At 53.2% G+C, this 13812-nt stretch overlaps 1 protein-coding gene across 1 annotated transcript in view; it reads left to right on the forward strand.

Moving 5' to 3' along the window:
• Positions 1–10007: 10007 nt before the first annotated feature.
• The window catches only part of ACSF3 (acyl-CoA synthetase family member 3), a 44698-nt gene continuing 40893 nt past the window's right edge, over positions 10008–13812 (forward strand). Inside the window, exons 1-3 of the mRNA XM_007939233.2 lie at positions 10008–10697; positions 11505–11660; positions 13593–13747. Coding sequence (XP_007937424.1) covers positions 10014–10697; positions 11505–11660; positions 13593–13747 — 995 coding nt within the window. The 5' untranslated portion in view covers positions 10008–10013. The remainder of the gene's footprint in view (positions 10698–11504; positions 11661–13592; positions 13748–13812) is intronic.

Consider the following 13812-nt stretch of genomic DNA (forward strand, 5'->3'; position numbering starts at 1 on the left):
CTCCATCTTACTGGAAGTCCCTCCATGGGTTTTTGAGCCTTGATGACACAATGGTTAAATCACTTGGCTGCTAATCTGTTTATTGAAACATCTCAATTGATAGTCCCTCAATTCCTGGAGCCTTGTTTTTAGCCAGTGCAGCTTGGATACCATTGGTTCTATTCTTGTTTTTAGCCAGTGCAGCTTCAATACCATTGGTTCTATTCTCAGAGCACTTTATTGTGGTTTGGGCAAAAGTTTACAGAGCACATTCAACAATTTACACACATTTTGTTTTGTGACATTGGTTACAATACCCTCAGTGTAACAGCACTCTTCCTACTTTCTCCTTGGGGTCCCTGTTCCCATCCACTCATCCTTCCGGCCTTTGGAGCTTTGTTTTTGGGCAAATGCTGCCCTTTTGGTCTTGTGTGGTTGACTTTTCTGAGGAGCACGTTCCTCATGGGGGTTACTGTTCACTTTATAGGCCTGTTTGTTTGACTGAAAGTGATCTCTGGGGGTGGGTTCAGTTCTAGGTTTCAAAGGTGCTGAGGGCCATAGTTTCAAGGGTTCTCTATCAGACCAACAAACAAAGGAAACCAGACTCACCGCCATCGAGTCGATTCCAACTCATAGGAACCTCCATTGGGTTTCCAAGGTGATAAATCTTTATGGAAGTAGATTGCCCCATCTTCCTTCTGCAGAGTGGCTGGTGGGTTTGAACCACCAGCTTTCTGGTTAGCAATCAAATGCCTCAACCACTGTGCCACCAGAGTTCCTTATTAGACCAGTAAGTCTGGTCTTTATGATTTTAAGTTTTGTTGTACATTTTTCTCCCACTCTGTACTGAGCCTATTGTGATCCTGATCAGAGTGGTCAGCATTATGATGGTTAAAATTGTGTGTCAACTTGGTTGGGCCATGATTCGCAGTGGTTTGGCAGTTACGATGTCAGAAATCAAGTCACTGCCGTGGAGTTGGTTCTGACTCATAGCGTCCCCTCCTTGGGTTTCCAAGGTGGTATCTCTATGGAAGTGGATTGCCCAGTCTTCCTTCTGAAGTTATGATGTAGTCATCCTTATAATGAGGTCTGATATATTGTAATCACCTGTACTGTGTGATCTGCCACGAGCAGCCCATCAGTTGAAAGGGAATTTCCTCAGGGTGTGGTCTGCATCAAATGCGAATGAACATTCTGGGAAAGCGCTCTGGTTTTGGGCTCGCTCTGGACCCTGCACTCAGCTCTCCTCATCTGCCATCTGCCATCTTACCCCTCGCTGTTGGATTCATCAGCTTCTGCAGCTGCATGAGGCAGGATGAACTTCCAGATTGATGGCTGACCAATGGCCGTGGAACTTGCCACCCTCTACAACCTCACGAGCCACTTCCTTGAGATAAATCTCTCTCTATACACACATATATAAACTTCACTGGTTTTGCTTCTCTGGAGAACCGAGGCTAAGATGGTGGTGGTAGCTGGGTACCATCTAGTTCTTCTGGTCTCAGGCTAGCAGAGGCCCTGGTTCCTGTGGTCCATTGGTCCTTCGGACTAATATTTCCTTGAGTCTTTGATTGTCTTCACTCTTCTTTGCTCTGGACAGGAAGACATAAATAGTTGTATCTTAGATGAACACTCAAAAGCTTTTATGACTTTAGTCTTTACTCATCAAAGTAGGATGTGGAACATTGTCTCTCTGGACTATGTTATGCCAATTGACCTTGATGTCTCCTGAGATTATGGTCCTAAGCCCTGAAACATACAGTCCCTCAGAGTGTTTGGTTATAGTATCGTCAGTTTTTGGTCATATTCTACCTCCTGAAATAGCTGAATGTCAGCTAATTCTTTTTGGTATAGTGACTCTATGTATTCCTTCCATCCTCTTTTGATGTTTCCTGCATCATTCAATATTTTGCCCACAGAATCATTCAATACTGCAACTTGAAGCTTGATATTTTTTCTTCAATTCTTTTAGCTTGAGAAATGCTGAGAGAGTTCTTCCCTTTTGGTTTTCTAGCTCCAGGTCTTTGCACATTTCATTATAATAATTTACTTTCTCTTCTTGAACCAGCCTTTGAAATCTTCTCTTCAGTTCTTTTACTTTGTCATTTCTTCCATTCACTTTAACTACTCTATTTTGAAGAGCAAGTTTCAGACTCTCTTTTGACATCTGTTTTAGTCTTTCTTTTTCTCTGTCTTTTTAATAATGACCTTTTGCTTTCTTCATGTGATGTCCTTGATGTCATCTCACAACTCATCTGGTCTTTGATCGTTAGAGGGTTCAGTGAGTCAATTCTATTCTTGAGATGGTCTCTAAATTCAGGTGGGATATACTTAAGGTCATACTTTGGCTCTCATGGATGTATTTTAATTTTCTTCAGCTTCAACTTGAACTTGTATATGAGTAAATGATGAAGCTGTATTTTCCACCTACTGATCCTTCTCCTTTGTTTCCAGCTGTAAACATTACAAACTAAGGAACCCCATGGAGCAGTCATAGGTCTGAACCATACGAGTCTAAATTAACTCAATGGCACCTAACGGCAGCAACATATTTGGAAACAGGATCTTTGAAGATGTCATTGAAATGAACATGAGGTTCTCCTAGTGTAGGGTCCATCTGTGATGGACCAGTGGGGTGCCTGTGCCACCAGAAGCTGGGAGATCTTTCATATATGATCAGCCACTCTCTCATCTCAGTTTTCCACACTGTACCTTTTGTTCCTGGGTTTGTGACTGACTACTGGGCAAAAGGGTGGCCCTTCAAACCCACCCAATGGCATGAAGGAAGGAAGGCCTGACAATTTCCTTCTGTACAGATCACAGCCATGATCTTTACATCCTAGAGAAATAAGAGCTGTGACATGAACAGATACATATATGCATACCCATGTCCATCCCAGCACTATTCACAATGGTGCAAAGATAGAAACAATCTAAATGCCTTTCAATAGAGGAATGGATCAATAAGCCACATATACACAATGGAATACTACACATCATTAAAGAACAACAGTGACTCTACAAAACATAATATGGATGAATGTAGAGGACATCGTGCTGAGAAATTAGTCAATCACAAAAGGACAAATTTTGTATGAGACCGCTAGTGCAAATGTTAAGAAATATTCTTTGAAGATTAGTAGAGGTGGGAAGGAAGGAAGGGTAAACCACTAACAAGAAAGCAGACACATACTGCGTGAGAGGGAAGGCAAAAACCCACAGCCACAGGAGCCTTGTGGAGCAGTTCTATCTGTAACACACGGGGTTGCTACGAGTCAGAATGGACTTGAACAATGGACTTTTTACTCTAGAAAAGAAGAAAAAAGAGCTCTGGTGGTACAGTGGTTAGTTGCTCGGCTGATAGTCAAAACGTCGGCAGGTTGAACCCACTATCCACTCCTGGGAGAAAGATGTGGCAGTCAGCTTCCATAAAGATGATAGCCTTGGAATCCTTGTGGGTAGTTCTGCTCTGTCCTCCAGGGTGTCTATGAGTGGGAATGGACTCCACAAAAGTGGGTTTGGTTTTTGTTTATAAAAGAAATAAACTTTTCAAGGAAATGTTTATATATGGAAGGAAATTTTCATTGTTGGTTACCAGGGTTGGGAGGGGATGTGAGGGAACACTGTTAGATAGGTAGAGACAAGTATTGATTTGGGTGAAAAGAAGGGCAATGTACCAAATGTGAGTGATCCACATGGTGGCATTAAGGAAGAGGAAAACAGAGAGAGGTGGATGGGAGGTACAGACAACAAAAATGAACCGTTTTGCACATACAGTACTGCATTGTCAGTGAAGGAAACATAGATATATGGGTGGATAGATGGGTGGACAGGCTGAACTATTGGAGCTCTGGTAGCGTAGTGGCTAAAGCACTTGACTGCTAACCAGAAGGCTGGCGGTTCAAACCCACCAGCCACTCCTCGGAAGGAAGGTTGGGCAATCTTACTTCCGTAGTGATACTGCCTTGGAAACCCAAGGAGGGGTCGCTATGAGTCGGGGTCGACTCTACGGCACATAACAACATAACAACATGCAGGGGGAAGTGTGCCCAAGACCATGTATAGGGTTGGCAGACAATGTTTCTACAAGTGTATTGGTACGTTCTGTAAGAATTCCAAGGTATATAGTAGAGCTGACAAGGGACAAGGTTATAGTCACTTCCTGGGCACACCCAGCTACCCAGAGGGAGCGGGTAGTTGGACCTGTGGGTGCGGGACCATTGTCACAGGGGACATCAAGCTCAATTGGCATAACACACTACACATTGTTCCACCTCCTACTTTGGTGAGTAGTGACTGGGCTCTTAAAAGCTTGCAAGCAGCCATCTAGATGCAACAATGGGTCTCTCCTTGTCCAGAGCAAAGAATGAAGAAAACCAAAGATCCATAGAAACAATTAGTCCAAGCGACTGGTACACCATGCGATCCTCAGCCTGTACAACTATGAGACCAGAACTAGATGGTACCCGGCTACCACTGTCAATCACTCAGAGGTGGGTCTATGTAAAAGATTCTGGCTAGAGTTGGATAACAATGTGGAACAGAAAATAAGTATATATATAAAAAGAAAGGACCAGGTTTGTGGGTCCGATAGAGCCTGATGGAACCACTGAGATGGTCCCTAGCTGCCCTTCAGGTCTGGAATTGAACCCATACCTGTGGCTTCCAGCCAAACAAAAGACAGGCATATGAGATGAACATTTACCTGAGGTAGATACACTCCTTGAAGAGAACAATCATGAGAGAAAGAAGGGCTGTTTATGCACAGGGAGACAGCTTAGAGGGCAGGAGTGCATGGAGGGATGGACACAGGGAAGAGGTGGGAGGGGAGCTGTTGCATTGTGGGAAATTGCAGTCAATGTCATGAGACAGTGTATGTGAGCTGTTGCATGCAAAGTTAATTTGCTCTGTAAACTTTCACCCAAATCACACACACTCTCACACACACACACAAAGTAGCCTTTTCCTGTAACCCTCCAAATGCCTGCAAATTTGACGGGTACAGCATTGTTGCTATTGCAGTAGTCTCCCCTCCACCCCTTTGGAGTACAGACATCGAAGGTCCAGGTTTGTTTTTCACTCAGCGTTTTATTCTCTACTTGTACTTTTCACTGTCTCCGGATCGGCCTCGCGCCTGGCCAGGGACACTGCCCCAGCCCTGAGCGCTAGGGGCAGGCGTGGGATAGGCAGGCCGCGGAGTAACCCTTCGGGCCTCCCACACTCCCGGAACCCACCGCCCAGGCGCCGCACCCAGAGGGGACACAGTTCGGCGCTGGACCGGGGCTGCGCGCGCCAGTTCCGGTCCCATTCAGGCCTAAGTAGCTCCGCGGAGCCCGATAGGGAAGGGCGCGGCGGTCCGCGGAGCGGAGGAGACGGAGGACTCGCGCAGCCTGGCCGAGGTAGAGCCGCGCCGCCCGCTGCCTCTCTTCCTTGGCCGGCGCCGCAAGCCGTGGCAGCCCCCTCAGCCTTTCGGGCCTGGAGTGAAGTGTGCACCAACCAGACATGAGCCCGCGCGCCGCCCCCGCCGGCGCGGCCCCTCGTGCGCGCGTTGCGCGCGCTCCCCGTCCGCGGCCAGCAAGGTCCCAGAGCGCCCGCCTGGGGCGTCGCTGCGGGCCTCGGGTCCGGCGTTCCCTCTGTGCTCCCAGAGGCCACCAGGCGTGTCTGGCACACTTTGAATCCCCTGCCACTTCCTGGCCTGCGGCCCCGGCCGGATGGCTAACCTTCTGGGCTTCCGGCCTCCACCGTCCAGTGGGGAGCGCAGCGCCACTCGGAGGGGTGCGGGAGGGGAGCGTGGGAGGCCGGTGGGGTGGCACCGACGGACTCACAGCCCCTGCTGGGAGATGGCAGTGAGCTGGGGCAGTTAGCGTCGTTTTTATCTCTTGTGTCAAATTCATCTCAGTTTCTTGTAGCTGTGAGTTGCCGTGGAGTCTGCTCCTGTTGTAGGAGATCTTGCCTATACCAGTGAAGGGTCCCCCTTCCGGCATGGTCCTCACTGTCAGTGGTGTGTTGCAGCCACTGTGGTGGTCCCTGCCGTGGAGGGGTTCCCTCGTTTTCCCTTCACCAGCCACGATGTCCCTTCCTCGCAACTGGTCTTTCCTTATGCTGTGTGCAAAAGAAACGGCCGCAGAGACCAGCCTTGTGTAATGTCTACTCTGCTGCCTGGAGTGCTCAGTCTAGTGCCTTCAGGGACATAGATCTTGAAAGAAACATCTCCTGGCAGAGGGCAGAGAGACCTGGAAGAGGGGAGGCTTCAAAGAGGAGGTGATGTCTGAGCAGGCTGCAAAGCGATGGGAGAGCTCAGGAGTGGGAGAAGGAGCTTGCGGAGTTGCTGGCCTGAGTCCAGGGAGAGGAGGGAGATGGGGGGTGCTGAGGCGGTGGCCAGGGCCAGGCCAGGCTTAGAAGGGCTGTGAGCACAGGAGTGACCTGACCATGGGGTGTAGCATCCTTCCCTGAGTCCCTACCACGACCTTTGTAAGACGAGGAGTTCCCTGCCCTCTCTGTGACCCTTCTCAAGGCACACTGAACCGGTGAGTTAAACTGTGGCCTGAGACAGCGGATGGCATTTTTTCAAAAGGAGCATTTGGCGTCCTCACTGGGACATGGGTTTCAAATGTGCGCTTCCCTTTAGTTTTGAGTTTTTGTCTGTGTCGCCTGTGAGGGTCACGGGAACATCTGTCACTTAAGAGTCATTTTGGAAACAACCTGCAACACCACAGACATCACATTGAAGTAATCGCTCTCCGTTCTGCACACAGGAATGGGGCCGTCCCCATCCCACCCCTCCCCTCCTCAGATGTCCTCTCCTGGGGTCTGTGTGAAGCTGGGTAGGGGCTCGGGCATGGTGTGTGAACGGCTCAGGTGCTGATTTAGTCATTTAGAAAGGAGCCGCCTCATTTGAATGCCAGTGTCGCTCTTGTGGAGTGAATTTGCCTGGCGTGGTGAGCCTCCATTGGACGAGCCGCCGTGGAAGGGTGGTGCGGCCACACGGCCCGGCCACGTGCCTTCTCATGTTCCCTGTGAGGCAGCAATGCGGGCTAGCTGGAGCAAAGAGAACTGCTAGAGAGGAGTGGACGTCCAGGTCGAGGTCTGCATGGACTCTGGACCCCGTGTTCTTGGCCAGTGTCTTGCTTAAGACGTAAAAGCTGTGGTGGCCACTGTGCCCTTCGGACTTTCACAGCTACAGCTGTGCTCCCCGGCCATTCTGCAAGGAGCCTTTCCCGTCACCTGTGGTCCCTGCAGTCAGGCAGCCACCTGCTACCCTGCTCCATGTGCCTCACCCTCAGACCCCTTTCTGATGGTTGGGTCTCTCTGACGCTGGTGTAACATCCTGGATGCATACTTCTGTGTGCATCTGGGTAGGTGTATGTGTGCATCTGGGTAGGTGTACAGAGGATGTACCTTAGGACAGACCTTAAGCCTGCAATCATGGGAACAGAGGGGTTGTGTTTCCTGTTGTCAGGGTTTCAGTGTGTGTTTGGGTTTTGATGTAGCTGTGGAGTACCCTCTCCAGATGGCGGACTCATCCCAGTTTCACGAGGACAGGAGGCGACTGCCCATGACTGAGGTGGTCCTTTGGTTATTCTGTGCACCAAAAAAAAAGACCAGACTCACTGCCATCCAGTTTGTTGACTCAGCAACCCCCATTGTGTTTTCAAGGTGATAAATCTTTATGGAAGTAGATTGCCCAGGCTTCCTTCCATGGAGCAGCTGGTGGGTTTGAACCACCGACCTTCTGGTTAGCAGTCAGATGCCTTAGGCACAGTGCAGTTTAATTCTGTATGATGTCATCTCTGGGCAGTTCCTCACCATGGAACAGGCTTCGTGAGTGCCCTTCACACTCGTGTCTGGCAGGGAGGGTTGGCGCGTGGGCTGGCTGGGCCGGGCAGGGCCTCGGCTCCCCTTCTTGCTCCTCTGTGGCCTTGGGTGGTCACTTCACCTCTCGGGTCCCGTTTGGAGTTGGCCCACCCCCAGCCCACGAGGATTTACAGCACTGGAAGATGCGCTCATGTTGGGTTAAGAGACATGAGGGGGCTGTGTCAGAATGTGTCGCGTGTCCATGAGGGCCGAGAGGCAAGGGACTGTGGGAGGGGCCTCAGCAGACCCACCGTACTCCCGGCAGCTAGACCCAGAACCTGCAGCAGGGAGGGCAGGTGCCACGAGTCCTGACCTCACTTTCCTGTTTGAAAGGCAGCTGGCCTCCCTCCTGAGAGCCCTGTGGTGCTGGCTCTGGCCGAGGTTGTTGGAAGGGACGAGGGAGTGAGAAGTAGCCACTTGGGGAGCAGGTTGGGGCTTTGATCTTTCGCCTGCCCTGTGGCCTGTCGGGCACGTACAGGCAGTAGCCCCTTCCCACCGTGCTGTGCTCCTTAGCACCCCTGAGCTGTCACCTCCAATCAACACCTCTTAGCAGCAAGGGTCTGGTGTTGGGGTGACAGTACAGAAATACCAGCAGGAGGGTTTCGATTTACAGATTCTCTTGTTTTCATCCCCCCCAAACACACACACACACACACACACACACACCTGCAAAGCAAATTATGAAGAATTTACTAGAAGTGAGAAAAGGAACCAGGGTACAGCTGCCCTGGTCGGCTTCTCACTGGAGCCCTTGCTTTCTGAAGCCTGTCTCTCACGTGTTTATCACGTTTCTTGTTTGCTCTGCACCGACCCAGCTGCTTTCTTCACAGTTCTTTACAGCGGCAGAGACAGCGGGGCGACCCATAGGCGCGCAGGGCAGGGTGCAGACAACTGTGAGGCACCCTTTCTGCCATAAGCTGCTTCTCCAGCCCAGAGAGCGTGGCCGGCCTTGCAGGAGGGCCGTGTGTACTTGAGAACTGACCCTCCGGTGGAGCCTGATGAGTGGTTTAGGGATAGCCACGTGTGCTCACCCAGGCGGGAAGACTGGGTCTCTGTGGCCCATGTTCCCCCCCCTTGGCAGGGAGGCAGGATGCGTTCCCAGGACCCAGCCCAGCTACCTGAACGCACCCCGATACCCCAGAGGCCCCGGAGCTCTAATGGTTCCTTGGGGGATTTGTTCGTCATCTTAGATCATTACGACGTGTTGTGTACAATCTCCTTTTTAAATGAACATGAAAGAGCAGAACCGTTTAGTATGTGTGACAAAAAATAACATGCTAGTTTCCCTTGCAGCAAGTTAGTGAAAGAGGGAAAAGTGAGAACTTGTCAGAGCATGTACGTGGAGCGGCGTGAGAGACGGGGGAGAGAGAGGGGTGAGGGGCCGGGGCCCCTGGCTCCCCTTACTCAGCACGAGACCTTCACCAGGGGGCTTCAGCCGGGTTCCCGGGCCTGTCAGAGCAGGGCATGGGACTTAGAGCTTACATGTTGGGAATGTGCCGTGTGGGGGTTTGGGATGGTGGGAGTGGGGTTTAGACTCGGGGATCCTGCCCGGACGCCCTTGGCAGGCTCCTCCACAGCCCCCTACTCTTAGAAGTGCCCTGTGCCCAGGAGCACGGAAGCCCGAGGCTTGTCCTCACAGGGACGACCGGGCTTTCATCCAGGGCCCTTGGTTGTCGTTCATCTCAGCGACCACGTAGTGCTGGGGATGGTCACTTGTTATCCTGTGAGGCCGCGGGGACGACCGGGCTTTCATCCAGGGCCTATGGTTGTCATGCATCTCAGTGACCACGTAGTGCTGGGGATGGTCACTTGTTACCCTGCAAGGCAGACGGTTCACAGAGACCACCTGCCCCTGGGATTGAGCTGAACTTGTGAACGGCTGTTGGTTGGAGCTGTGGAAAGTGCCTTCTCCCTTTCTCAGGAAGTACGTGGACCGAGCCCTGTGCCTGTCAGGGCCTTCGGGCTGGGCCTTGGGGTCTGCCTTGTCCTCCTCTTTTGTAACGTGCAGGACTAGGGTCTCCCTTACCCTGGTGTGACCTCAGGTTAAAATAACCAATAGCACCTTCGGAGACCCTGTTTCCCACCAAGACTGTGCTTACAGGTATAGGGGCTTGAGCACATGTTGTTGGGGGTCACAGTTCAACTGTAACCTCATCCATCTTCATTTCAGTACCGTCAGCATGACGTATCCTCACGTGATGTTGCAGCTCCGTCGCCTGGCGTGGGCCTGGGCCTCCTGCAGACCGGCTGCTCTGTGGCGCAGAGGGCGGGGTCTTCTGCACACAGCCTCGGCTGCCTGCCCTGACAGCGGTGGCCCAGTGTTCACCCAAGCCCTGGCCTTTGGGGACAGGACGGCCGTCGTCGACTGGCATGGCCGCCACACTTACCAGGACCTGTACCAGCGGAGCCTGTGGCTGTCCCGGGAGATCTGCAGACTCCGGGCGTGCACCAGTGGCGACCTGGGTGAGGAGCGCGTCTCCTTCCTGTGTTCCAATGACGCGTCCTACGTCGTGGCGCAGTGGGCCTCCTGGATGAGCGGCGGCATCGCAGTCCCCCTGCATAGCAAGCACCCCGCAGCCCAGTTGGAGTACTTTATCCAGGACTCCCGTAGCTGCGTGGTCGTGGCCGGCTCCGAGCACCTGGCGCTCCTGGGCCCCGTGGCCAGCAGGCTGGGTGTCCCGCTGTTGCCGCTTCCCCCAGACGTCTGCACTGGGGCAGCAGAGGGCCTGCTGCGAGGAGAGGTGCCTGCTCCCGACTGGAAGGCGTGGCCCTGGAAGGAGCGGGGGGCCATGCTTATGTACACGAGTGGCACCACGGACCGGCCCAAGGGTGTCCTGAGCACTCACCGCAACGTCAGCGCCATGGTGAGTCCACACGGCCAGCGGTGCGAGCGGTGTTTCCGAGGCTAGCCATGTCATTGGCTCTAAGCTGGACTTGGGGATTGTTCAGTGGTGTTCTCACCCCTGCCCCCAAGTCTAATTGAATCCTCAGCACGGCTGGTCTCGGTCAGTGTGGCCAGCAGTTGCATTGCCTGTGCGGACCAGCTGCGGGAACTGACTCTGCTCAAGGGTCTGTGGGGTCACGCAGAGGGGCCCAGGTGCCCGTGGAGTGACCCACCCAGAACTGACCACACAGGTGATTTTGAAGTATTTTCCAAAGAGAAAAGCCCCACAGTGAGTGTGCAGCGTTCGTGAGCAGACCCTCAGCTGACACTCCGTGGAGAACCAGGAAGCAGGTGCCCTTCGATGTGCCTCCTTGTCGTGTGCTGTATTTTTGTGTCTGAATGTCCTTCACACGACCCCGGCCGAGTGATGTGTCTGTAATCTGTGCTCTGCTTTCTTCAGAGAAATATCTGTAAGTGCAGTAAGCAACTAGGATGCTGTAGAACTGATTAAAAATATAAAACCTCAAGGCCAGAGAGCAGAAGGCAGGAAGCAGGCTCACCCAGCGGAGGTGACGCGGCCTCTGCGTCCGTGTCCAGCTCTGCTCCAGGCTGCTGGCCTGCAGATATGTCACCGTCACTGGCCTTTGTCTGGGGAGTACGTGGCTCATCTCCTAGAGAGGGTCCCTGTGCGTGTCCCTACACAGGCCCTGGCATCAGGCCTCCCCCAGCCTCTCTGAATCCCTGCCTCTGCCCCTGGCCCCTCTCACAGTGCCCATGTTGCCTGCAGGTGACGGGGCTGGTGGACAAGTGGGCGTGGACATCCGATGACGTCATCCTTCATGTGCTCCCGCTGCACCATGTCCACGGAGTGGTCAACACACTGCTCTGCCCACTCTGGGTGGGTGCGGTCTGCGTCATGCTGCCTGAATTCAGCGCCCAGCAGGTGGGTGGGCGGCCCGGGTTTCACAGGCTGTGGCGACCTGTGGTGGTTGTCATGGTGACACAGCACATGTTCACTCTTGATGCCCTAGAGGTCGAGGCCCTGAAATCAAGCTCTGGGTGGGCTGGACCTCGGGAGGCTCAGGGTCCGTCCCTCGCCCTGTGCAGCCTCCCCAGGCTACAGCCATGGCTTGGGGCCACCCTCCCCCACTGCCGTGTGAGCACGTGGCTGGCTTCTGTGTATGACCCACCTGCCTCGCGTGAGGGCCTCGGGGTCACGTGATGCAGGACACCTCTCGGCTCCTTTGCTCCCTCCTCCTGCAGAGCCCCTCTGTCCTGTGAGGTCATGTTCACAGATCCAAGATGAGCCGTGCGGTGCTTGGTCCTCACTCTGCTGACTGCCCCTGTGCTCAGTGATTCAGAGCGAGGGATGCAACGGGAGGCCCCGTGCTCATCTCTCTTTACTCCTCTTTCTCTGGACACTTGACACCCCGGGCCTTGTCTGTGAGGTACCGAAATCAGAAAGCCCTTTGGCAGCGACTTCCGCTCCGTGGGGTCTGTAAGCCTGTGAGCACTGAAAAGCAGAAAGCCAGCCTTTCTCCATGGCTTTCGACTGCCCGGGGTTTGCTTCCCACTTGGGCTGTCCAGGGCTCACCAGCGCATGACGGCCTGACTTACCGTCTTGCGGCGTGTGCTGAGTTCTGGATAAAGGATCATTCTTCTTCCTCCTGTTTCGTCAGTGGGGAGGCTGAGGTTCAGAGGAGAAACCTGTCCCCCAGCCTGTGATGGAGGGAACATTCCTCTCTGTTCACCACGTCCCACCTCCCACTGGGCCTGAGTGAGGGCTTGCTTGGCCCCCACCCTCTGAACGACTTGAGCCCTGTCTTCCTCGTGCACCAGAAGACCACCTGCCTCTCTCCTTACCAGCAGGCAGCAGGCAGGACTCTAGGCCTCGTCCCTGCTCTCTGTCCCCTGCTGTGTCAGGATTCAGACACCCCGTGTCACAAGACACAGCAAGCACTGGGTTCATGGACAGGTGGCCTTGAGTGTGAGCCCTCACCTCTCTGACCCTCGGTCTCGTCATGGACGGGTGGCCTTGAGTGCGAGCCCTCACCTCTCTGACCCTCGGTCTCGTCCTCTGAGAAGGAGCAGCTTCATAGCACTGTGTTCAGGAACCCACGGTGCGTTCTGTGAGGGAGGGCCCAGGAGAAATATGACACACCAGTTTTTCTCAAAGATTCAGGGGATAAAATGTGAGACGTTTAATGGGTAAGAAATATAAAGCATCATTATGTTAAACAAAATGCCAAAAACAAACCCATTGCCATCAAGTCAGTTCTGACTCATAGCGACCTCCATTGGGTTGATGAGGCAGTAAATCTCTATGGAAGTAGGTTGCCCCGTCTTCCTCCTGAGGAGTGGCTCATGGGTTTAAACCAGCAACCTTCTGGTTAGCAGTAAGATGTCTTAGGCACTATACCACCAGACCTCCTTTATGTTAAAACAAACACTTATTATGGGGTAAGGAGCAGAGTGCCTATGAAACACAAGCCTTCACCCACTCACACCTGTTGGTGCCTATCGGTGCCAGGCCTTGGGTGAAAGGAACATACTGGCCTCTGGGGTGGTCCCCCGGGCTATGTGCGAACTTCCTGGAGGCACATTTCCACGCCTCTGCACAACCAGGCATGTCTGGAGTACAGACCCAAAAGTGGAGCCCTGCTGCCCTTAGCCTGCGTGGTCCCCTCGTGGCCCGGACATGAGTCGGCCCTGCCCAGGCTGGCTCCGTGGGAACACACCAGGACTACTTATGGAGTCCCCAGTGCTTAAAACAAGGACAGGCCTGTGGGCCACAGGCTTCCTCACTGGCATGAAGAGGGGCCCAGCCTTGTTTGTCTGGAAATTTATGTCTGTCTACTTCCTTCATCCCTTTTAGGTTTGGGAAAAGTTCCTGAGTTCTGAAACTCCCCGGGTCAGCGTGTTCATGGCAGTGCCCACAATCTACTCCAAGCTGATAGACTACTACGACAGACATTTCACTCAGCCTCACGTCCAGGAGTATGTGCGAGCAGTGTGCCGGGAGAGAGTCAGGTGAGCCCCACAGTGCAGTGCACACACCTGCCTCACGTCCAGGAGTGTGTGCGAGCAGTGTGCCG

This window comes from Orycteropus afer, unplaced genomic scaffold (assembly GCF_000298275.1).
Source record: "Orycteropus afer afer isolate SDZICR_OR568_19922 unplaced genomic scaffold, OryAfe1.0 scaffold00057, whole genome shotgun sequence".
NCBI classification, from domain to species: domain Eukaryota; kingdom Metazoa; phylum Chordata; class Mammalia; order Tubulidentata; family Orycteropodidae; genus Orycteropus; species Orycteropus afer.